The 25,598-nt window shown below is 44.7% G+C and overlaps 1 protein-coding gene and 1 pseudogene across 2 annotated transcripts; one reads left to right on the forward strand and one right to left on the reverse strand.

The window, feature by feature from the left end:
* The first annotated feature begins 8,463 nt into the window (after positions 1-8,463).
* krt98 (keratin 98) lies at positions 8,464-13,477 on the forward strand. The gene is made up of 8 exons (XM_084685061.1): positions 8,464-9,059; positions 9,771-9,853; positions 10,117-10,273; positions 11,635-11,796; positions 12,134-12,259; positions 12,654-12,874; positions 13,176-13,186; positions 13,332-13,477. Exons 1-8 carry the CDS (start codon positions 8,718-8,720, stop codon positions 13,430-13,432), a joined length of 1,203 nt encoding a protein of 400 aa, XP_084541187.1. The 5' UTR covers positions 8,464-8,717; the 3' UTR covers positions 13,433-13,477.
* Positions 13,478-16,002: 2,525 nt separating this feature from the next.
* Positions 16,003-19,406, reverse strand: LOC146237813 (keratin, type I cytoskeletal 50 kDa-like; annotated as a pseudogene). The gene is made up of 8 exons (XR_014740547.1): positions 18,832-19,406; positions 18,347-18,429; positions 17,987-18,143; positions 17,538-17,699; positions 17,292-17,417; positions 16,949-17,169; positions 16,547-16,639; positions 16,003-16,233 (listed from the first exon to the last, which is right to left on the reverse strand). The product of XR_014740547.1 is annotated as a keratin, type I cytoskeletal 50 kDa-like (transcript).
* Positions 19,407-25,598: the final 6,192 nt, after the last annotated feature.

The following is a 25,598-nucleotide window of genomic DNA, read 5'->3' on the forward strand; positions in this document are numbered from 1 at the left end:
CTTTAAGGACCAGGGTTCAGTTTTCACTCCAGTGAGGAAATTGTAATGGAATGTGTGTGTGTGCGTGTGTGTATGTGCGTGTGTGTGCGCGCGCTTGTGTTGTTGTATGAGAGAATCCATGTGGGGGACTGTGTGTGCGGGGGGAGGTAATGCACCAGAAGCCAATGACTGTAGGAGGAAATCACACATACTAAATATTCAGAGCAATGAGACTGCTCGTGTGTCTGAACTCTTGGCAGTCTCTTTCATACGATTCACTACTGCGTTGCACAATGTTTGCCAATATGGCATCTACCTTTTGTAAATATAAAAGGGTTCAATTGAATTGCACTGTTAACTGCCTCACCTCATATCAATATTCCCTTGATTGCAAAGCATTCAGTAATACTTTCAATAACTGTCATTCACATGTTTTTTTGTTGCTTATTTATACCCTCTTGGTACACTTGCATTGAAACATATTGATCGTTTTACATATCGGCTTGAACACTGAAGTAGCACACAATTCAACTCTCAACTCATAACAATTCTTAAGTAATGTGAGGTTTGGTTTGGGGTTATCTCACAAAATGTGAACTTTGAACATTTGACATCCCAAACAAGCAAGGAATCTATCCTATCTGACATGGACTGCTTTTCATGGACTGACATTCCACATGTGTTTTCTTTTTGAGAGAATCCTATGTGAGGTCCCAAAACATCAGGCAGACTAAGCCATTTCAGGAGTCATGTCAGTTGGCTATTGTTCTTTATCTTTCAACAAACATCCCCTGCTTCACTTAGCCACATGGCCCATGACCAGTGTTTATGTGTGTGTGTGTGTGTGTGTCCACGGCCTCCTCCGATTGTTATTTTTGTCCCATTTATGTTGCAGGGTGTGACTGAAGACCCTTAAAAAAGTTGGTTGTGTGCGTGTGGTTGTATGCTTCTGAGTGTGAGAGAAAATGTGTTTTGTAGTGTACGTGTGAAAGAGAGTGTGTGTGCGTGTGTGTGTGTGAGTCCCTTGGTGCTTCTCAAGTGTGTGTTTTGGCCCCCGAGGCTGACCTGGGTGGGGGATGAGAGAAGGGTCTCAGGAGGGGGAGGGGATTGTGTGCATGGTGTGTGTGTGTGTGTGTGTGTGTGTACAACTGTGTGTGTGTTCATGTAGTGAGCTCAGGCTTGGATGCCAGCCATGTTTCCACCCACCCTACATCTGGTGTGTTGTATTAGCACAAGGACTGTGAGGAGGAGTAGGCCCTCACACTGACATCCCCTCTGGGGTCATCCCCCAGTCAGAACACTTCATCGCGTATGGTGTAATGCATGTGTGTAGTGCGATGCATTCGAGTAAGTATGAGCTGAAACGAGTTCATCCGCTTGACTCTAAACAGCTCTACGCGAGCTTCGTCGAACGGTCAAGTGCTTAAGGAATCATTCACTGGTTGGGTTCTCTCCGGTTGAGAGTTCAAATGGGCACCCCCGGCGCGTTAGCAACGAACGACCCGTTTTGGAGATGAGAAGAGACAGTGCAGAAACGATCTGTCACTTCCGCTTGTTTATTCAACTTGGTTTCGAAGGGAACGTTCTGCGTATCGGATGGCTCTGAGTCGGGGGGCAGACCTGCGGGGAGGAGATGGCGTGAGGTGGGCGTGACAGGCCCAGGGCGACCCGGGAGGGGGTGCGCCTGGTGCAGCGTAACCTGACTGAAGGATGCTGTCGACTGACTCATCGAGGAGGGTAAAGAATCCTCCCTTTGTACCTGTTCACTAAGCAGACAAGTACCCCCATGACGACAGGGAGCCATGAGCTCAGCCGTGGGTTTAGTTTACAGTACGTCTGGAGACCCGTTTGTGTCGTGACTTGTTACTTGTGTTGTCACACCGACTCCATTGCTTCTGTTTACGGAGATGGCCATATCTGTAAATTCAGGCGTGAACGTTTAGCTACGTGGGTATACACCGCCCATGTCACAGAGCCGACATGCCCATTTGAGCTGGCTCGGCTGGAACTTTGCAGCAAAAGAACCTTCCGAGAACAAAACTTAAAAGCTTATGGTTTGTCTTAAGTGCTCTCAAGTATGGCTTTTTGTCTGAGGGAGAATGAGCTGATAAGCTCCTCAGAAAGCTGGAAGTATGACTCATTGTCGATAAATTACTCCACCCATTCCATCTCTTTTCCCCTGATTCTAAGGCTTAGCTACAAACATGGATATGAGGAAAGATAAATAAATAAATAAATAAATAAATAAATCGAGAAACAGTCTTGGTTGGTTTCTTTTTGGGCTGTGTATCAACTGAAGGATTTTTTTTTAAGGAAGGGATTAAAAACAGAAATATAAAACGTTAACTGTTGTCATGGCAACAAAACAATTCAAATATTTCCTGGTATGAAGTAAGTAAGTGTTCAGTGTTTCAGTTTGGAAAGTGTATAACATTTCTGAAATGACACTGGAAGGCTCATTCATGAAACATATTGTTTGACCTTTTCATCAACAGAATCAGAGCTTGTTAGTAGTAATCATGCAAGACACCTTGTTGTAAAGTTGTATACACTTTGTTATTAAAAATGGTGTGCAACATCTCCAAATCAAAACTATAAACCAAAAGAAAAGAAAAAACTAAATCCACACATCATGTGGCTTATTGACGGACATTGGGGAGTATTCTCTGAAACAATCTCAAGAACAGGTGCAAGCGTTGGAGAGAATGTGGTCATTGTTAAATACCTGTTACCCGTCGTCATGCCAACAGAACAAGGCTGTTTATGTCAACTCTACTTGTCACCACCTTAAATTACCCCGTGTGTTTATGGAAGAGCTGAACAGGTTAGGGTGAGTTAACTTCCCCCAGTTCTACACACACACACACACACACACACACACACACACACACACACACACACACACACACACACACACTGTCACTCATCCTCCTTGGATGCTGTTCATTTGTTGCACAAAACGGATGCCATCATACCAACAGGGACTATCTCATTGGGTGTGTGCGGTTCTTACTCACAAAAGGGATTGTTTCATTTCTGGACGGTAGAAGTTCCTTGACACCTGTACGGACAGATCCAGCGTCTTTGTCACTGACCCCAACAGCTGAGGAAATTGGCAGATGAAAAAGGTTCCCATGCCTGTCAGAGGGGTATCACTTGGTGTGTCACCTGGATCACCTGTTTAGCTCAGACAGGTCATAATGTTGTGCAATGTGTCTCGCCAGCAGTTGTAAATCCATGCATGGTTCTCACGGTGTGTGATCATCAGTTTTGATGTAGCTATGCTCGGCCGTGTTTTTTGTCTCTTGTATGAAGTGTCCTCTTTCCTGTATCCTTTTTCTTGAAAGTGTCTAAACAAAGTACAGAACCATTCACCCTCGGAGGTGACGGTTTGTGTTCAGACATAAGTTCAATGTTCACTTATGCTACAATAAAGCTTTCTAAAAAGGTATTGGCATTGTGCAATGCACCGTGCAATGGAAATGACACACTGCCTGATATGGAAAGTATAGCTTTTCATTTTCAATGATTTCCAATGGAAGGCTTACACCGTATTATAGCTTTAGACCTGAATAATTATCATATGTGTGCAACAATAATCACACTTCGCTCTTTTATCTCACTCTGTCATTTTAGCAACCATTGTTGCTAAAACCATAAACGGTTATTTTGCAACATGATATCATTCCATTCAATGTTACGCCCTGCTCCATCTCTGTCTCACTCTTGACATCACATTAGGCAGAATTTTGTATTTTTATAACATTTGTGCAATACAGTTGCCATGCAACTGGATTTCACATCAAATGGACTGTTCACAAAGCTTCAAATAAACTGCTTATCTCAATAGCAAGAGTGAGTCTTTGTCTATGCCTAGGATAATTAGCGTAACCATTAATACCTCATAAATCGGAGACATTCAACAAAAGCATAATTATGTCATCATTCACATTGTTTACTAAACTTTTACAAAAGAAACTATTGTCATCCACCAAATTAAAAACAACATTGTAACAACATTGTAGTTCCAAATACATCAATGGCAGCTCTGATTCACAGATTTATTTAGTCAGTTTGTTAAAGCATCTACCTTTGGGCCCGGGCCACACCTTTGTCTGAGGCGTAATCCTTATGGATCACCATCAATTATCTTGGGAGAAGTGCTCTCTCTGGTGTTATCTTGGGTGAATGGCACATTTCTGGATTTACAAGGAAACACTTGCATGGAGGTTCCATTAGCTGCTATGAACTACATTGCAATGTCTTTGGTAATAACATTGTAGGTACATAAGAACTGCTATCTAATTAAGTGGTATAAAGTATAGCAGTTTAGGCCATTCCAGTAGTGTGAGAAGGTTCACTATAGGTGAGGGGTATTAAGCGTGAGGGGTATTAAGGATGAGGGGTATTAAGGGTGAGGGGTATTAAGGGTGAAAGGTATTAAGGATGAGTGGATGTTGAAAAGTGGCAGCTGAAGGAGGTGTTATCGAAACAAGAATAATGCGATTAATTTTTTTGGCAAAAAATACTTATTAATCATAAATCATTTAGTCATTTAGCATATGTTTATATCCAAAGCAAATTACAAGAAAGAGCAAACTTCATTGACTAGGTAATATGAATTAATAAAGAGCATTATATTATTGAATGCCATTTAACGATCAGTTAAATGGCAGTGAGTTCAAATTGAGGACTGCCATCTTCAGTTATTAACCCTTGATGTATTTAGAAAACGATATTTGATTGAATTGATACCATTGTCATGGCCTACAAGTTTTGGCAGTGACGTAAATGTTGTGTTTCGCAAAGTTTGTTGCTTCAGTTGTTGTGGTGTTGATTTACATTGTTTAGAAATGACTGTGCACAGTGATCAGACACATTTGAAATAAAAGAATAATTGGCCCAAAAATTTACAAAATCCCACATTTCACTGTTTGTGGGCCCTGGCACAAAATGTACAACTGACATAATTTCCCTAGTCAAATCATCAGCACATAGGAAAGTGTGACTTGTCAGATGAAATCATTTGATCATTCTGATTACAACACCAGACTGATTGCTATAAAAGGAGTGACTCTTTGAATATGTTTTTGCCAATAAAAGCTTCTAAAACTTACGAAATGCTTATCATTGTTTCCCAGTATACCTTAGAATGCAAAAACACTGATGTCATAACTGTGAATAAATTGTTCATAATGAAATAACTTAAAAGTGGTTGCCCTGCTCAACCACTTTTAATGTTTCACTTTTATTTTATTGAAATAGCAGTTCAGCAGATGTCACAACTGGTGTATATTAACATATTGGTTTTGCCTGGTTGATCCATAATCAGTCAACCACAAAAATAACGCAGTGAATATTTTATAGGGTCCAAACTGAAGATATTCTGAAGTGCATGTTGAGGAACTCAAATATTTGAGAGAGCACCATTGTCAAAGAATTCAAGAGTTCTCCCTGACACTCCCATGTTCTCACATGACTATGTGAAAAAAATGTGGATCGGTGATCCCTCCTCCTTTACCCTGTCTACCCATCCTGTCCTACATGACTATCATGCAGGACAAATACACCAGCAGTATATCCTACACACAGACTTCTGTCTTTCCCCCTTGCATTATTTCTGTACCATGCCACACCCTGAAAACACACAGGGTCTTTTGAAATCATCTCCGGTACATTAGCTTTATGTCCACGTCGAGACAAAACCAAAATCTCTCAACCACCAAACCATCAAATGCCCTGAACGGGTGACCAGCATACTGTGATACAGATTCAGGTTTATTTTTCGACATGCCACACCCTCTCTTTACATGCCAGTGTTTATCTCACAGAGATAGCAGCTGGTTTGTGTTCCCATGTGACGGAACTGTTGGACAGAGATCAAAGGAAGCTGGTGAAACAATGCTTTATGAGATTTACCAGCACAGAGCCTTCTGTCTTTCAGCCAGATGACTTTGGGCGAGAGACTGGATTCGAGGCTCGATTTTTATATTGTTATTTCATGATTTAAACTTATGTCAGACCTCAAAGTTGTTAAATGTAATTTGACACTTCTATAGACTACTGTCGGGTGAACTTCCTACATATAGTACTAATGTGTAGAAGATCACATTAGATATTTCATAAAATAAATGAAATTTAATTAAATGAAAAAGACACAAATACATTTGGACAGTGTCTTTCCGTCTATCACGTATTTTCAAGATACCTTGTGGTTAATTTGGGGAGTTAACTATTAAAATGATGGCAGCTTTCAAAGTTACTAGACTGAGACCGCTAAGAATCATTTTGTCAATAGAGCTCTTTACTACCAGTGACAACTGAGTGAGTACGTGTGCTTGAGCAAGAACTTAAAAAACATTGACCAAATGACTTTCTCAACAGTTGTTCATTCAACCATTTGGTGGAATGTGTGTACCCTCATACGCGGTAATGTCTGAGACGAGAGAATCCCACAAAACAACATTCCTTGGTTTGTAAAACTCGGTCTGTCCGTGCCATCTCTTTCCACACCTCATCTTATCAGCAAGACGTACGTCTGAGAGGGGGAATCTCTGAAACGGTTAGATGGGCGGATCCTGTCAAGCAACTTGGGGCTTATGTTGCATGATAAACAAAGATACGGTCGACAGTACTTCTATATGCCGTTGAAATGCATTGGTGGCTTGTGACTTGTGTATGGTTTTAAATAATCACATTTACTTGTGTGAATTGCAGGGCAAATTCTTTAAAAAAAAAGTATATATATTCTTGTGCAATTTCTTTGCAACGTTCACTTACCCTTCATACCCCTTCACCACATCATGCCTTTTTACACTAATGCAAAAACCTACAGTATGCCACCAACCCTTATGCCCATTCAATAACATAGCAATTTTTGTGTTTGTACCTGTAATGTACCTGCCATGTTGTACTGTAGTGACATGGTAGTTGATGGACACTTTATGTCAGGTGTATCTATGTCATTCATTAAATACCTGGCTCATGCACTAAATGTTACTATTCATAGTACTTACTTACGGCACTTTCCCCTCTGCCTTCAAACAGGCCAGAATTGGCCCTCAACTCAAAAAACCCTCCCTCAACCCAGCCATCCTTCAGAACTACAGACCAGTATCACTGCTACCCTTCTTTAAAAAACAATTGAAAGCGCTGTATCTAGCCAACTGTCTAACTTTCTCTCTCAGGACAACCTGCTTGACCCCAACCAATTGGGCTTCAAGACTGGCCATTCCACAGAAACTGCCTTCTCTCAGTCACCACTGCCCTCCAGTCTGCCAGAGCGGCTTCAAGGTCCTCCATCATCATTCTGCTGGACTTTTCTGCAGCATTTAATACAGTTAACCATCAGATCCTGCTCGCCAGACTTTCTGAGATGGGCATCACTGGCACTGCACTTCAGTGGATCTCATCCTACCTACCAGGCCCCCGCCAGCTCTCTGGTGTCCCACAGGAGTCTGTTCTTGGACCCCTCCTCTTCTCCCTGTACACCACCTCACTTCGACCAATTATCACCTACCATGGCTTCTCCTACCACTGCTACGCTGATGACATGCAGTTGTACCTGAAGTTCCCCCCGACTGATCCGGGGATCTCAACTAGGATCGAGGCCTGCCTCATAATCTTCGCCTGGCGGACCATGCACCACCTCAAGCTGAACCTTGCCAAAACAGAACTTCTCATCATCCAGGCCAAACCGTCCAATTCCCACGATCTCTCAATCCCCCTGGGATCTGCAGCGGTGATCCCTTCATCCTCTGCCAGGAACCTCAGGGTTACCATGGATGACAAGATCTCCCTCACAGCCAACATTGCTGCAGTCTCCCGGTCGTGTAGATTCACCCTCTACAACATCCAGAAGATTGATCTTGACAAATTTGTTTTTGTTCAGTTTTTTTTCATCAGACACAGGATGATGAAAGATAGAACATTTAGAATCTATTCTCTGCTGCCTGGGATATTTTCTGATTAACTTCAGTTCCAAATGTACAAAATAATACTAATTGAGGGACGTAAGTGATTGTGAACAGGAAAGAACATTTCTAAAAGCCTTATGTCAACTTTTGTAAATAGAGTTTGGTTGGAAAATGTGAAATAGAGCAACCTGCTGACAGAAGCAGTTTCTCCTTGACAAATTGTCTTTTCACTAATGAACTTTGACAGGGCCATGCAATATGTGTGAGGTACTCTCTGGTATTTTCTTTAAGGCTGGCTGAGTGGTTTACGATCTAACAGGACTTTCACTTAGTGTATGTGTGGACCCACTACTTACAACAGCATCACAAGACTCATAACACACACACACATTTTCCAAAAACGTTTTAATGACACAAGCTGTGAAATGATTGTGACTTTTCCGAGTGACAGAATGACAAGATGGCCAAGGACAGTTGAGGAATGCGTATTTTACAAAAAAATGTCGAAGGGTGACTTCCAACTGAAAAAAAGGGGGCTGGCTCCTTCTTGGCAGGGACAATAGCAGGTAGGGTGGAATGTGTATGTGTGTGTGTGTGTGTGTGTGTGCATGTTTTGAATGGTGGGCTGTCAACAACAATGGCCCAGCCTCTTTTTGGGGGGGGTTCTTAACAGGTATTTAACCAGCTGACCTGCCTTGTACCTGACACTGTATATCCGCCCTCCAGCAACAGCCTCCAGCTTTGCTCCAGAGCCTCCTGTCAATTGACCTGATCCGGCAGCAGCAGCAGCAGAACCTCACCACCCGCACCTCCACCACCGTCATGTCTTTCAGATCCGCTGTCCCCCGAACCCTCAGCGTATACGGGGGTGCCGGAGGCCATGGCACCCGCATCTCCTCGGCCCACGTCGGGTCCCTCTACAGCTCCGCCAGCGTCGGAGGCTTCAACCTGAGCGACGGCCTGGACCTCCACGTGTCGGCCAACGAGAAGGCGACCATGCAGAACCTGAACGATCGCCTGGCCACCTACCTGGAGAAGGTGCGCACCCTGGAGAAGGAGAACGCCCAGCTGGAGAAGCAGATCAGGGAGTGGTACGAGAAGAGGACGGTGGTGTGCCACGATTACACCTCCTACTTCGTCACCATCAACGACCTGCAGGACAAGGTAAACCCGAGAGGAAGATGGGAGTGGAGATGATAAAGAGGGCGTGTGTCCCCAGACGATGTCTGTGTTTGTGCCTGTGTACGGCGGTGATGCTTGTTCATCTGCCTCTGCGTTTGTTTGCGTATGTGTGTGTGCGTATGTGTTTGCGCAGGAATGCAGGTGCTGTAATTGAGGGTGGAGGGATGATGAGACATAAGACTGACAAGATCGATAAGTCTGTCACCGCCAAAGCTTAAGAATGCAGGGAGCTTCATGCCTGAGAAGAAACTGTGATCATGTTTGCCAAGTTTTTCTCCATTGCAATAGTGATATGGCACGTATGGGATAGGGGCTGTGCAGTACAACATTGAATTGAGTAGAGCTTGTCTGTTGTCAGGGGCGCCATATAAGGGGCAAAAGTTAGGACAATTCTTAGGGCCCCTGACTCACAGGGGCCCCAAAAAATTTAAAAACTAATAGAAATGATGTATTTTTTTTATGTGGCCCAAAATTCGTTGGCGTAGCATGCCATAAAACACCACTCTTGCTTCAGTCTATATTGATAGCTTTTCACATCTATATGAATGATTTACATGTCAAACTGACTATAATGTCAGTACATTCAAACCATTCTCATGGAGGGTCGTGTGGCATTGAATTAAGGTCAATTCTTACATGGGGATATCTTGGAAGGGAAAATGTGAAAGTTTGTTCTTTTGCTGTCTTCTTAAGATCCGTGTTGCATCCAAGAGCAATGCCAAGACGATCCTGGACATTGACAATGCCAAACTGGCTGCAGAGGACTTTAAAATGAAGTGAGTGTCTGGAACTTGTCAGTTTGTGTGTATCTGTGTGTGAAGATGCACAAAAGGTCTTTGTGAGAGTTTGTATACATGTCAGTGTGTGCACAGCATGTATGTGTCCTCACACGCATGTGTTTTGCCTCTTGGATCCATTTGGACACACACGCGCGAGTTCGCAGACGTCCACATACCGTCATCCCACCCAAAGCACGACCCGTGAACTCTACTAATTGCATGACCCCTCCCAACTCTAACCTCTGACCTTCACCGATCAGGTTTGAGAACGAGCTGGCCATGAGGATGGCGGTTGATGCCGACATTGCCGGCCTGAAGAGGGTTCTGGACGAGATGAACCTGAGCCGCTCAGACCTGGAGATGCAGTACGAGGGTCTGAAGGAGGAGATCATCATGCTCAAGAAGAACCATGAGGAGGTAGGGAACGCAAGAGCCACACGCCTGGTACAGATTCAGGTGGCTGAGCGGGTATAGCATCGGGTCAGTAATCTGAAGGTCGCCAGTTCGATTCCCGGCCGGTGCACATGACATTGTGTCCTTGGGCAAGGCACTTCATCCTACTTGCATTGGGGAGAATGTCCCTGTACTTACTGTAAGTCGCTCTGGATAAGAGCGTCTGCTAAATGACTAAATGTAAATGTACAGATACCAACCCTACCCCCTCACACTAAATACGTGACAGAAGTCACTGATGAACTCTAGCTCCATACTTAAAACAACAAAAACCTTGTCCACATCCAGACACAAGCTCCAGGGCCATGAGCTGTAACATAAGGAAATCTCAGTCCCTTAGACACCGCCAAACCCCTTTACTTTCTTGTCTTACACCCCCTAAATGAGCCCCTGCTATCCACACCCAGAAGGAGTTTGTCATTGTGTCCGTTCATCATCGACGTCAAACTGAAAAGGAAACGGAGAATGGATAAACACGAGATCATTGATTCACATATTTGTCTTCTCTTGGCTGCTGACATCTATCTTCAGACACTTACACAATCTTATACAAACAGAGGACTCTCTGTCACACCTACAAAAAGCCATGATCATGTTGGTAGACGTGAATAGGGAATGCCTGTGCACATCGGTTTGCTTTCCTAACGCAAACAGTAGTAGCAGTAGTAGTAAAGGTTCACCACCTGTTGGAGTTATTGATTACATTCTCGGAACAAAAGACCAGTGTTCCACATTCATGCCAATGTAACATTCTGTCCACTTTTTACTCCACTCACATTATAGTATGAAGTAAAAGGATGTCGCACGTATTAGCAGATTTGAACGTAAAGGATGTTCCTGTAACATTGAATCAACTGCACCCAATAGTTTTACAAGGGCAGTCAATGTTTTGCACGCCAACTCGAACACTTTTCTGGACTCCTCTGGTTTCCATTTACAGACGGATTGGCTGTTTAAACACACACCAACACTCCTGCCCCGACCCCCTTCCCTTTCCCCTTCCTTCCATTCTTCGTCCTCTCCATGAGCTCACCGCAACCTCTCTGTGCCTCCACACGCACCTAAAAACAAACACATTACAATTCCAGCAGATCAAATACACAATGCGCAATAAAACCCTAAGACGCAGTCGTACACAAACAGCACTAAGTGCTTAGGATGCAAAGCAATAAAAGGAAGGAATTGTCAATAGGGTTTGGATATTGACAATATGACATGATTAGTAAGATAGTCACGCATTTTCCAAACTGCTTTGAATATTGCCCCTTGGCCACCATGATGTCTCTAATCGTGACCAACCTGACCTTTGACCTTTCCCAATGTAGGAGCTGGCCCTGTTGAGGGCACATATGGGCGGCCAGGTGAACGTGTCGGTGGACGCAGCGCCCTCCATGGACCTGAACCAGACCATGACCGAGATCAGGGAACACTACGAGGCAGTGGCTGCCAAGAACCGCAAAGACCTGGATGCCTGGTACCAGACCAAGGTTAGCAGAACCCACGGGTCCATCGCGGAGTCGTTTTAGTCTTAGTTGCAAAGAGAAACTGAGTTGAGCCTGCGTCTCCAAAGAGTTTGCCTTTTGGTGGGGTGGCTGACTGAAGTGTTGTTCATGAGAAGGAAGTGACACGTGACACAAACGCACGATTATCATGATTATGTGTAGGTATGTTGTATTGTATGTATGTCAGTTGCATTTCCACCAGTTTGTCGTCAAATGCATCTGATATTTGCTGTGAAATTGACGAGACAGGCAATGTCCAACCACCATCATTCGCTATGCGGAAATAGGGGTTTTACCTGCTGACTAATGTGGTTTTCATCAGATGTGCACAGTTGAGCAGGAAGTTGTCATTCAGAACGAGGGTCTCATCAGCTGTCGCACCGAGGCGAAGGAGCTCAAGAGCACCCTCCAGAGGCTACAGATTGAACTGCAGTCCTGCACAAGCATGGTGAGCACTATGCGGAACACACGCCTGAACACACCTGACTTGACAATAACTGACACACACCCTGTGGTGAAAGGGAAACATTTTAATCTTGTAAATCCACCATAGATAGACTGATTTGGCATTGTGCTGACTTTAACCCGACACTTCATCTTAACCCCCCCCCCCCAATTGGACAAAGGGAGAGAATAAATGAATTTCACATTGACACAAAACACATTTTAGAATGTGCGGTCAGGCTGATGCACACACTCACACCACAATCCCCAGTTAAAGACATTCCACAACAATTAAGGCTAAGAGTAGCCTTAACAACATCCGTATTTTCCCCTCGGCGGTATAAACATGTACACCCATTCCAACCCATTTACCTTTTCCATCTGACCATCCAATATAGAAACTATCCCTGGAGGGCACCTTATCAGAGACCCAGGCCCGCTACTCTGCCCAACTGTCAGGCCTCCAGGATGCGGTGACCAGCCTGGAGAGCCAGCTGTCCCGACTCCACGGCAACATCGCCAGCCACAGGCAGGAGTACAACGACCTGCTGGACCTCAAGACCAGGCTGGAGATGGAGATTGCCGAGTACAGGAGGCTGCTGGACGGAGAGGACGAAGTGTGAGTGCCTGGAAGAGGGGGACTGGGAGGAGGGGGGAGGGGGGGAGGGGGGAGGGGGGAGGGGGGAGGGGGGAGGGGGGAGGGAAACCTGCAGGGAGATGGGGACTGGGGAGGAGGGGAGAGAAGAAGAGAGGAGAGAAGGCTGTGGAAAGAGCGGAGGGGAAGGGGGAGGTTGGAAGTTACGTGGTGGTATAGGAAAGGTGTGGAGGTGAAAGAAACTGAGATAAAGGATGTGATAGGCATGTGATTAAACAGTGTTTTTCTCGTCTTTTTCTCTCCTTTGAAACGTTATCCCCAAAAGCACCAAACAAGGTAAGCATGTTTTTTGCTCAAATCAAGGATTAAGATTTTGCAAAGCTGAATAATGTGTTATATCGTTTCGGTCATGTTTTGTGATAATTATAAGATTGTCAATGCTATTCTAAGATGTGCTTCTTGTCTGTTGTTGGCTTCGTAGTGGTCACCAAGGTCATCACAGTGGTGGAGACTGTGATCGATGGAAAGGTGGTCCAGTCCTCCAAGACGGTAGACGTGGATGTGGATGAGATTGAGTCCTAACTTACCAACTCCAAAAGAAATACAAATAAACAAAATGAAAACTGACTTTTGTTTCATTTGTCATTTACAAAAACAGGGAGAGGATCAAAACTGTGTCCGTTTTGAAAGAGAAACGATCACGTCTTGAGAAATGAAATGCTTCTCATCTTTTTAGGGCAACAACAATGAATCCACCTCTAACTGTACCCAATACTTTGTTAACAAAAACTTTACATTTTACTTGACCAGAGGCCTGTTCCATAAAGAGAGTTTACCGAATAAGCCAGACTTATGTTGTTTAGTCGGACTCATTTCTAGTTCATTCGGTTCCATAAAGAAAGCTCAACGTAGTTCAAACTCAGTTACTGTGGCAACTTAAGCTGCCAAACTTGCCTGGTCCGGGGCAGGCTAACTGTAATATATATATATTTGTAGGTTGCTGAACTCACATCTTGTCAATTCCACCTCCGAGAGACTCCACAAAGGGCATGCAACATCATCATTGCATGTGCTCCACAACATCGCCTGCCTGAGAAGACCACCAAGGGTGGTTGTAGAGGAGGATTGGAACATTGAACCAATATTTGAAGGCAATGAAACGGTCAGGGTAATAAGGGATGTATATGCAAATAATTATTTTGTTTAGCATAAGGTTGCAGTATGTTTTGTTGATTTTGAAACGTCCCCTCTTTCCTTCAGTGTAGCTTATAGTTGGCCCACGTTGGTGGTAAGTTAAGTTTCCAACTCCCAGAGCCCGTGATGGAAATTAGTTTGAAAGATTGTCTTAAGTCACAATTTGTAGAATATATTTTTCATTTTAACTTGAAGATGCTTGTTGGGGGAAAAGGCACACAGTTACTTGTGTGAAAAACCAGATCAAGTTTAGTTTGAGGTGTCCTCTATTATTATACAAATATGATATATTATACAAATAAACTGATTTGATTTTGATTTGGGGTGCAGTTCTATGAGCATAAGTGAAGCCCTTTGACATTGCTTGTAAAAAGGTCTACAACTAAAATGTGATTTGATATGTGTGGGTGCGATCGTTTTGATTATGGCAGTTATACTTACATCTTTCTCCAGTTGTTGGATTTCCAATTCCATCTTCCGCATCTTTATTTTTTTGTACCTCATCTTGACATCAAGTGCATCCATTTTCTTTTGGAGGTATCTGTTGTAGACACTACATTTTCCTCCTTTTTGAAGAGTTATTTATGTTTTGAATGCACATGTGTTATGTTTATTAGTATTATAGGCTCCTCATTTTGTCACCAGTGTCAGGGCATGGGGCAGTGTTCTACAACAAATGTTTTGGGAAAAATAAATAAGCATTGGGCATTTTAGCACAACTAGGGCTTTGGAGCGTACAATCATTGCTTACCTCAGCCCTCCTTGAATACACTCACAGTGTCCCTCATCCTCCTCTCTGAAAGACGGACCTTCACCCTAAAACCAGACACTTTTCTGTCCAATGATCACCACTTTACATTAACAGTGAACCAGTGCATTGAACTTCAAACTTACAGGGTCCTCCTGCATGCTGTCTGGTGTTTCCAACAGGCACACAGACTTGGCCATCACTATGATACAAATAACATTTGTTTGTTGTTTTCTAGATTTTTGGTCAAGAATATGCAAATACAGACACATCAACTAACCTTTTATGTAGTTATGCCTTTGACTACATGGCCTAGATTGTATAATAAAACAGTTACTAAATTAGGTTGGATTGCAGGATATTACATTTTACATTTAAACATTGTTTCTACTTACACCTATGCATTCAATCGATCCGTAATATCTTGCCAGCCTTTCTCTCTTGTTTTATTTTTTGCCGCTGTATTGCCTTTTTTAGTTATTAAATGTTTGAAGTGGTCGTAAAGTTTGAGGAGTGAACGCTGCTCGGTCGCGGTGAATATAGTTGCACGCTCTCTACTTTTTGTCATTGATATAATTCACGTTCTACCTCTCGGGTTTCTTAAGAATAGGGTGCACGTGCAATTAGCTTGACTACTTAAATCTGACTTGAATTAGTAGGAGTGCGTAAGCTGAAATTGGCCTTTATGGAACCGCTTTAGCCCCGCTTTACTAATTAAATTAATTCAAGTAGGTCCATCTTTTTTGAGCGGCTTTTATGGAACAGGCCTCTGTACCATAACCTACATGTTACTTGGAGTTCAGGGAAGGGTTAACAAGTCTCCCACAATTCTCCCACACAAACAACTCAACGGCTGAGCGGTTAGGGAATCGGGCTATTTCTCAGAAGGTTGCCGGTTAGATTCATGGCCGTGCGCTTGGGCAAGGCCCTTCACCTTACTCGCCTCGGGGGGAATGTCCCTGTACTTACTGTAAGTCGCTCTGGACAAGAGCGTCTGCTAAATGAGTAAATGTAAATGTTCTCATTAATGACAAATCCAATCCCTGCTGACAGTGATCTTCCACATCTGTGCCTCATAGATCACACTAATCATGACCCGTCACTGACGTGTGCACTTTCAAAACACTATTCTCTTGGCCTCATGTTCAAACGATTAACTCCAAAATGGCATGTAAAGGAAGGGATTCAAATCAGACACAGAACACAAAGATGGCATTGTCAGCACACTGAGAGTGTCTTTATTGCTTTCAAATGAAGAACAGTTGACAGTGTTCTACCCAGATGTTCTTGGAAGGGGTTAACTCTTGGTGTGCGGCTTGCTGTTTCAGCCCATTAGGAGCTTGTGGCAGAAGAGGACACCACCTTGCCGTCCACAACCTCCTCTGTGACCACCACGCGTGTGCTCTTAGAGGAGGTCACTGTGGAGGGTATGTCGCTAATGCTGTAAGAAAGAAGAAACAAAAAGCATCTTACTGGATAAGTGTATGCTTCTTACAGTATGTTTTCAAGCTGCCATCTTCCCCTAAGACCATCTTTGGTCGACTGTGGTTTTTATGAAGAAAAGAGGGTTTGTGTGCTTACCTCACAAGAAAGACAGTGGGCTAGCATTCTAGTGATTTTCTGGCACACTATGATAGAGTGCTACTTAAACACGCATCAAAGCGACACTACCGTGCTCCTGCTCGTGACTAAATTGGTTACCTAAGTTACATCCATCCCTTGTTTGTTCTTTCTCAACAGTCTGCCTCGCTTACCCTGAGTCCTCTCCGTCCACAACCTCCTCTGTGACCACCACCACCTTGCATGTGCTCATGGAGGAGTTCACTGTGGAAGAGATGTCGCTGATGCTGTAAGAAAGAAGGAACAAATAGCGTCTTACTGGATTAGTGTATTCTTCTTACGGTTTGATTTCAAGCTTCCCCTAAGACCATCTTTGGTCGACTGGTTTAATTAAGAAAAGAGGATCTGTGTGTTCTCCTCACAAGAAGGACAGTGGGCTAGCATTCTAGGGAATTGCTGGCACACTAGGATAGAGTGCTACTTAAACACACATCAAAGCAAAACTACCGTGCTCCTACTGCTGACTAAAATCTAACCTGTTACCTAGGTTACATCCATCCCTTGTTTGTTCCTTCTCCCCAGTACGCCTCGCTTACCCTGAGACCTCTCCGTCCAGCAGCCTCCTGTACTCAGCGATCTCCATCTCCAGCCTGGTCTTGATGTCCAGCAGCATCTTGTACTCCTGGCCCTGGCGTTCCATGTCGCTGCGCATGCTCATCAGCTGCTGCTAAAGGCTGGTGACCTGCCTCTGGAGACCCTGGAGCTGCATCGAGTATCGCCCTTCTGTGTCTGCGAGCGTGCCCTCCAGGGAGGCTTTCTATTGGTCAAGCATTGGAGAAAAAGATGGATTTAAGTGAGGGATTGTGGGAAAGCGAGTTGGAACACAACTCGGGCATTAGTATACAGGGCTGCAAGCGCTGATGCTCAGCCGGGACTCACCATGCTGAGCTGGGACTGCAGCTCGATCTCCAGACCTTGCAGCGTGCGACGAATTTCTGAGATCTCCGACTTGGAGGACTGGAGGACTTCTGTGTTGGCGGCTACTTCCTTGTTCAGACTCTCTGACTGTGGGTAAACAGTGAGAGGGTCAACTGTTTATCCAGTCCTTGATGGTAAGCTGATTCTTTTAATCGAAAGCCCATACTTAGTCTATAGATGGTGCTAGGGCGGAATTGTAGTTAGTACCTTGCTCTGGAACCAGCTGTCCAGGTCTCGCTGGTTCTTGGCGGAAACGGCCTCGTACTGCTTGCGGATCTCAGCCATGACGTTGCTGAGGTCCTCTTGAGGTGCTGCTTCCACGTCCACGTTCACCTGGCCGGTCATCTGCGCCCTCACGGCCAGGAGTTCCTACAGCGGGGGACATATGTGAGCTCTCTTCATAGAGGATTTGTTTGTCTTGGATACAAGAACTGCCTATGAGCTCAATTTATAAATCACAGAGGTTATGAACTTTGTTAGGGAAGCTATTGTCGATGATGGCCATCTAAAGCTTATCTATGGTATAGTGATTATTCACCCCCCTACCCCCCACAAAAAAAGAATAATAAAAAAAAATAAAAATAAAATTATAGGACTAATAGGTAGGGTTCAGATTTTTGGCATGCTCCCTTCTCCACCACTCCATCCCCACCCACCTCCTCATGGTTCTTCTTCAGGAAGATGAGCTCCTCCCTCAGGCCCTCGATCTGCATCTCCAGGTCGGACCTGGCCAGGGTCAGCTCATCCAACATCCTCTTGAGCCCAGCAATGTCTGCCTCGACCGACTGCCGCATGGCCAGCTCATTCTCATACCTGGTGGGGGGGGGGAATCACATCAGGTCATTGACCAGGAGGAACGCTTTATATTAAATCACCTCTGCTTGGAGGCACCCAATGTCTGTTACTATGAGAGTCGGAGATAAGGTGGACTGTTGAACTTTATGATGGTATCTATGGATTTGGCTTTGTGCTATTTGGTGTGACACAAATTCTTTGTGAGGGGTTTGGAAGCCTACTTGGTTCTGAAGTCATCAGCTGCCAGTTTAGCGTTGTCAATGGCCATGTGGATGCCTCCGTTGTAGCCGGTGGAATCCTGGATCTGTGGGAATGGAGGTTAGCAACATGTTTCAAGATAAGATAACAAATGCAATTGCTTAAGTCCAGGCTTTGCAGAATGCCTTTGGGATTGTTGAGCATTGGGCATCAGCTAAACGGTGACAAATTGCTTTGAAAGGGAACTCCAGGGAAAAGGAGATTAATTGCATCTTACGCAATCGCCTCAGGGATCGTCATGGATGCTGCAGTTACACTGAAACTTTTGTGAACCTTACTCAATCAGCTTTCTTTTCAACCACAGCTAGCAGTAAAGGCATTTAATGATGTCACTCTCGGGTGAAATGGATTTGTCTCGCAAATCCAAAAAAAGGGTTGCATCTACAGTAATTCAATCCATAGTTATGTTGTTATTTGTTTTGGCAGCTGTAGTGATCAGGTGACATACCTTGTTCTGCAGATCGCTGATGGTGACATAGAAGGCAGAGTAGTCGCGGGACGCTGGGGAGGTCTTGCTCTCCAGGAACTGGCGGATCTTCAACTCCAGCTCACCGTTGGCCTTCTCCAGGATGCGCACCGTGTCCAGGTAGGAGGCCAGACGGTCGTTCAGGTTCTGCATGGTGGCCTTCTCGTTGGCCGAGGTGTGATCTGTGACGCCGCCGCCTCCACCGCCTCCACCACCTCCTCCCATACCGTAGCTGTAGCCAAAGCCGTAACCACCACCGCCGCCGCCACCGCCACCGGAACTGAAGGAAGAACTGGAGATGCGTGTTCCTGCGCCTCCTGCGCCTCCATAAACACTGCCGGCCCTCATGGCGGAGATGCGGCCGTAACCGCCGCTGCTGCCGCCTCCACCACCACCGCCGCCCATGTACATACTGGAGCCGCCTGATGAGCCTCCATACCTCATGGAGCCTCCGCTGCTTCCACCGCCGCCGGAGGAGTAACTGGTTTTGCTGGAGTAGGAGGTGGACATGGTCACTGAGAGAGAGAGAGGAAGTCTGCCTGCCCTGGATGAGGAGATAGACTGTCACATCGCCCAGACCTTGTCCCCTTTTATACACAGCAGGATCGAAGGGAGGAAGGGAGGGAGGCAGGGAGGAGGAGGGAGAGGTTGATGGGTGGATGGGGAGAGGCATTACCTCATGAGGTGCTCAGGGGCTCTTACCCCACCCTGTTTGTACCCTTGCAGGCAGACGCAGATAGAGATAGGAGTGAGGATGGATGTGGGGCATGATCACATCAAAAATGTGCATGAAATCAAACGTGTGTTGTTTGAACACGTACAGTACATCTGCTTAATGCCTGCATACAGACGCATCTGGGAAGTTTGACCAATATGAATAGAAGTACAGATATGCAAATCCATATCACACAGGTGAGTGAAAGTGGCTCTCATACATGTTATGACATCATGAGAACACTGAGGTATCTGGGGGACAGCAGACACACCCACTGGTGTTAGCCTCAGGGTAGTCTGTCAATCAATCATCCCAGAAACTTTGACAATAACATGCAAAGTTATTTGAATTGTACTGTTGCCATATCCAGCTACGTTTTTCGGCACAACAAATCTAACTCTGTACCTGTTGCTGTGACAACATGCAGCTGTGGTGTCCTGAACCGAAACGCAAAAGTATAAACGAACGTTTCGCCCAATATTTAGAACAGATATCTCTTTGTCTCTGGCCAATGATGTGTTTTGCAAATGCATCCAGTGTTCTCAGGACAGCCCAGACACCTTGGCCGAAGCCTTTATGTTTTGCCATTTACTGTAATGCTTGTGTTGAATTTTCTGTTAAAAGTTTAGCCCCTATGCAGTATACACACCCATTCCCTATTTACCTTTTTCATCTGACCATCCAATATAGAAACTATCCCTGGAGGGCACCTTATCAGAGACCCAGGCCCACTACTCTGAGGGGGACTGGGGAGGAGGGGAGGGGGGATAGGAGAGAAGCCTGCAGGGAGATGGGGACGGGAGAGGAGGGAAGCCTGCAGGCAGAGGGGGACTGGGGGAACGGGGAGGAAGGATAGGAGAGAAGCCTGCCAAAGAGCAGAGAGGAAGGGGGAGGTTTAAAGTTAGTAAGTGGTGGTGTGGGAAAGGTGTGGAGGTGAAAGAAACTGAGATAAAGTACGTGTGATTAAACTGTGTTTTTAGGTAAGCATGTCTCTTGCCAAAATCAATGACACTTCAATACAAGTTTTATAAACTCTTAACGCACCAACACACCTACCACGCACAATTGGCAAAACTGTTAATTTCCTGCTCAAAATCACACATTGTAAACTAAACTCAAACTAATTGTCATAACACAAAAATAAACTCAACATGACACCATGTCTACCAAACACTAACACATGTTCTCTTTTCACAGGAACATTTAGTCAATCATAGCACAATCTCATAAAAAACATCAGATGGAATTACAGAAAATGCATTCATTTATGCAGGTGTGTCAGGTCTCACAGTATATGGATTATAGATTGTGTTTGCAATGCAGTTTCTTTTGAATCCTCTCTACATTTTTGTTTTGTTGGGTTTTGTAAATGCATGCATTTTGTTTTTTTTGATGCATAAATTCAGAACAAAAAAGGAATGACCCATCTCAGAGTAGCTTTATAGAATGTACGGTTACTGTATTGAAAAAAAGAAGACAGAAACATTATTGCTGCAGTAAAGGCTTCATTTGCAACAGGACATTACTGCAAGAAATATGCAATATAGCTGCCATTTACAGTATTGCCCTAGCTCTGGCCCTTCTCTGAGCGCCACCACACATTCTAACTCTTCTCCCTCTCCCTTGCCCCACTCCTCTCCCTTGGCCTGGTACTTGTCTTCCTCTCCCTTGGCCTGGTACTTGTCTTCCTCTCCCTTGGCCTGGTACTTGTCTTCCTCTCCCTTGTCCTGGTACTCGTCTTCCTCTCCCTCTCCCTTGCCCTTGTCCCACTCCTCTCCCTTGTCCTGGTACTTGTCTTCCTCTCCCTTGTCCTGGTACTTGTCTTCCTCTCCCTTGTCCTGGTACTTGTCTTCCTCTCCCTCTCCCTTGCCCTTGTCCCACTCCTCTCCCTTGTCCTGGTACTTGTCTTCCTCTCCCTTGTCCTGGTACTTGTCTTCCTCTCCCTCATGCAGGCATAACTGTATTATTCCTTTCTTTGTGTTGCTCTGTATTGTTATTTTTCTTACAAGATCAGCCCAAAGAGGTCCTCTTTATATGTACCATATGGTCATGTGATTGAAAGAACCTCAACACCTGAGTGTTTCCTAGTTAGGAATCAGCTGTGATGTACAGTATTTGCATGACTTCAACCACCTTTTTCTCAGTAGCAATAGAATAAAATACAGGGGATATATTTCTGTTTCAATTCACAATATGAACAGCTGTTCACTTTGACTTTAGCCAATAAGTTAGGTTTTGAACATGATGTTATCTGTTCTGACATATACATATATATACATATACATTGTTTTGGTCTTGGTTGAACTTGTGTGTAAAAGAAGTTCAAGCATTTAAAATTTGTGTTTACTCTATGCATTTTGTGTCAAAGCAACAAGAAATGTGTTAATTGTACAGCCAACACAGGCGGATGTTGTGCCAACTGTGTCAAGAGTTTAGGATATGTGTTAAAGGTATTGAAAAAAGTGTCATAGCGATTGTAAAAACTGTAATGGGTGCACTTGGGAAAATGCTGCCCCCCTCTTCATGCCGCCCTCGGCAGCTGCTTATGTCGCCTGTAGGAAGGACCGGGCCCACCATCAAGATTTTGCAAAGCTGAATGATATTTGTTCTATCGTTGCGGTCATGTTTAAGGATATTTTTGTGATAATTATAAGATTGTCAATGCTATTCTAAGATGTGCTTCTTGTCTGTTCTTGGCTTCGTAGTGGTCACCAAGGTCATCACAGTGGTGGAGACTGTGATCGATGGAAAGGTGATCCAGTCCTCCAAGACGGTAAACGTGGATGTGGATGAGATTGAGTCCTAACTGACCAACTCCAAAAGAAATACAAAGAAACAAAACTTTTGTTTAAACTTTACCTGAGTGAGTTCTAAATATTTCCGACGCTCCCACCAGTGAGTTATTTTTCCGAAACGGAAGCTAGCTAGCTTTAGTAGCTTCATGTAGATGAAAATATGTGGCCAGACAGAGACGCCAACCAAAATGTTGCTGCAAAGCAAATGGCGGGCTTTCACAAGCAGGGGCGGTCTTTCCTACAGGCGTTATAGGCGGTCGCTTAGGGCGCCAATCAGAGGGGGGCGCCAAAAAATGGGCCAAAAAAATGAAAATAAAAAATGCCTGAGCTGTCTTTGGGTGGTGTTCCCGTTTATTATAAAGGCAGAAATGTGTACATAAAATTTGTCTTTTCACCCAGTGCTGTTTGCTTAGATGCTGTCGGTGAAGTTGGTTTTACGGCTACGGTAAGAACCGTGTGTTCCCTGCCATCCACACCTTTCTCTGATTGATTAATCACACCTGTAGATATACCCAATACCCAGTGACGTGCCACACACCCAGTGCAATACTCCCCCAAGTGGCTAAAGTAATACTAAAATAAACCAAAAACTAAAAGGTGGATAGAAATGGCTCCTACAATGTTATTATCTATCCTCTTACAACTGATTATTAATATGTGTATTATATATCTGAACTATTTTTGTGAAATATCCCTCTGACATACTGTTTATGTTTTTCCTTTTGCTACATGTGGGGGCTTGCATTAAGAGTGGAGCTAGCAAACAAAACACTCACCAAACTGTGTTTTCTGTTGGTGTGCTTACACAGGTGTGATAACATTTTTATTTACCTAAAGCGCTCGTTGTTGTCTGTAAAGGCAGCCCATGTAATCCAGTTGGCACTGTCTGACTTGACAGCAAACCCCACTCTGATCTACTTAGTTGTTGTCTTCTGTACACCTCCCGTGTACAGAAGACCTTTACTTTGTAATGCTATAAAAGAAAATGTGTATTGTTGTACTAGAAAAGGTTGTTGTGACAGAGACCGCACAAGGGTGGCGTGAGAGCCGACGCATCCACTGAGGTGGGTCACAACGACCCCGAGACCGTGCGGGGGTGGCATAATAGTCTGTGCAGACAATGCGACACATGTGAACAGGCTCTGGAGACATACTTCATACTTCTTGTTGCCGCTGAGGAGGCGGATCGCCACCCCTGGCCATCCGGAGACCTCTCACAACCGCCGCCGCCACTTTGGTGTGGGGTAGACGTCGTCTTCTTTCGATCTGCGAAGTCACAAGTGCCCTGCCAAGCTGCTCGAGGAAAAACCTCCCCTTGTTGTGCTTGCGAGGCATCCAGTTGGGGTTGACCTCTCTTCATATCACAAAGGCGTTGTAGAGCTCGGACCTGTTCTTTCGGACCGTGCCAACCATGGTAATGTTTCTTGTCGTCATGAGGTTGCTTCGGAGTTCGTAAGAGGTGAATAAGTTGTCACACGTGACATTGCGATCCTTCAGGCCCTCTGTCATATCGAGCACGACACGCATCCCCTGGTTCTTCTCCGGGGCTCCGTCGATCGACTTCCCGGTGTAGACTTGCATCCTCCAAGCGTAGCTTGATTTTGCATCGCACGTGACCCACAACTTGATCCCGTACTTTGCCGGTTTGCGTGGCATATACTGCTTGAAAGGACACCGTCCTCTGAATGCAAACAGTTGTTCATCCACGGTCACTTCACGCCCTGGGTCGTAGAGGCGAGGGAACCCCTCTACACACATATCCCAGACCTCTCTTATCGCCGCCAACATGTCCGTTGCGCGTCTCGCTGCTCGTGTCCCACGGTCGTCAAATCGTATCGTTGACAAGTAAGTGTAAAAGAGTTTGAGCGGCATTGTAGCGCGGAACTCAGCTCCGCTTAGCAGAGGAGACAGAGACCCAGGCTCCGCTCCATCATGTCCTACTATGAGGTATGCGGCAAGGTCTTATTCAGCTTTGTTGTTGTATTTCCTTATCTATGATCTATAGGTGTACATTTTACATTTTTATAACTGCTCTAATGGAAGGTGCCACAGTCACAATGTGGCAGGTCTGTCTAGTTCATTGGGGTCTTTGAAATATATCTTTGGATAAAGGATATTTATAAAAATGATAAAGGATCATTATAGTCTGGAAAGTTGGTCTTAGCAAATAGAAAGAGGATTGTGCAACTTGAAAAATAAATGTTTGGTCAACCATCTTTTCGGTTTTGAACAGTCATCATGTCATCCTTTTTTATCAAGGTTCAAAGGTATCAAAGTTATGGTGGCTTGTGAAACAGCTTAGTCTCTCTCACCTCATCTACTAGTGTCTTTCTATGTATCTCATGACTGTTGCCATCCCTCTCTGTCTCCTATTTGTCTCTCTCTCTGTCTCGATTTCTCCCTACAGCATATTGTGTTTGACATAAACAACACTGATTCTGGCAATTTGGGGGTGGACCTGGAGGAGCCGTGTGACCTGGATCAAGTGATAACCCCTGACCTCCAGCCCTCCAGCTGGAGCTCCAGCTCCAACCCCTGTTCCTCCCTGTGGTTTATGGCTTCATCTTTGTCCTGGGCATCACTGGGAATGCCCCTGGTGGTGAGAATAAAGATGGACTAAATAAACAATGTGCAAAACACATTATTCCAATGCCACATTAGTGGCGGTGTTGTAATGCATAACGCGCACACGGCAGGAGGCCACAAAGAACCGGAGACAGCGCGAGGGTGAATTAAAAGACAAGGCAGACAACGCTGTGGGTCACAACAACTTTGAGACTGCAATGACTTCTGTGGAATCAGAAGCGTTCTCGCTGGTCAAGTCACCATCCGATTGCTTGATAAAAGGGGCGGATCAAGAACATTTCCGGGTATTTTTGGCGTTCTTGGTGACTTGTGTTCTTTGGATTGGAACCGTACTTGGGCAATGAAAGATGACGTCAAACCAGTTCGCAAGAACACAAGAACGGAAAAAAACGTGGATTGATAAACAGCCAGTATCCGGTACATCCTTGATAAAAGGGGTCGAGCATGAACATTTCCCGGTATTTTTGGCGTTCTTGGTGACTTGTGTTCTTTGGATTGGAACCATACTTGGCAATGAAAGATGAAGTAAAATGAGTTCGCAAGAACGGAGAAAAACGTGGATTGATAAATAAGGGGAGAACTTACACCCTCTGGAAAACTTCCGGCTTCTGAGCTGGTTGCAGTTCCACTTCATTCCAGTTAATTGTGAGGGC

Source organism: Hypomesus nipponensis, chromosome 21 (assembly GCF_054491055.1).
Source record: "Hypomesus nipponensis isolate SF chromosome 21, ASM5449105v1, whole genome shotgun sequence".
Lineage (NCBI taxonomy): Eukaryota > Metazoa > Chordata > Actinopteri > Osmeriformes > Osmeridae > Hypomesus > Hypomesus nipponensis.

What these genes read in the sequence shown, in the direction of transcription:
- krt98 (XM_084685061.1), top strand. Translation starts at nt 8,718, where the DNA reads ATGTCTTTCAGATCCGCTGTCCCCCGAACCCTCAGCGTATACGGGGGT. An exon ending in TCAACGACCTGCAGGACAAG is followed by an intron (nt 9,060 to 9,770) that starts GTAAACCCGAGA and finishes TGTCTTCTTAAG; the next exon opens with ATCCGTGTTGCATCCAAGAG. An exon ending in ATGCCTGGTACCAGACCAAG is followed by an intron (nt 11,797 to 12,133) that starts GTTAGCAGAACC and finishes GGTTTTCATCAG; the next exon opens with ATGTGCACAGTTGAGCAGGA.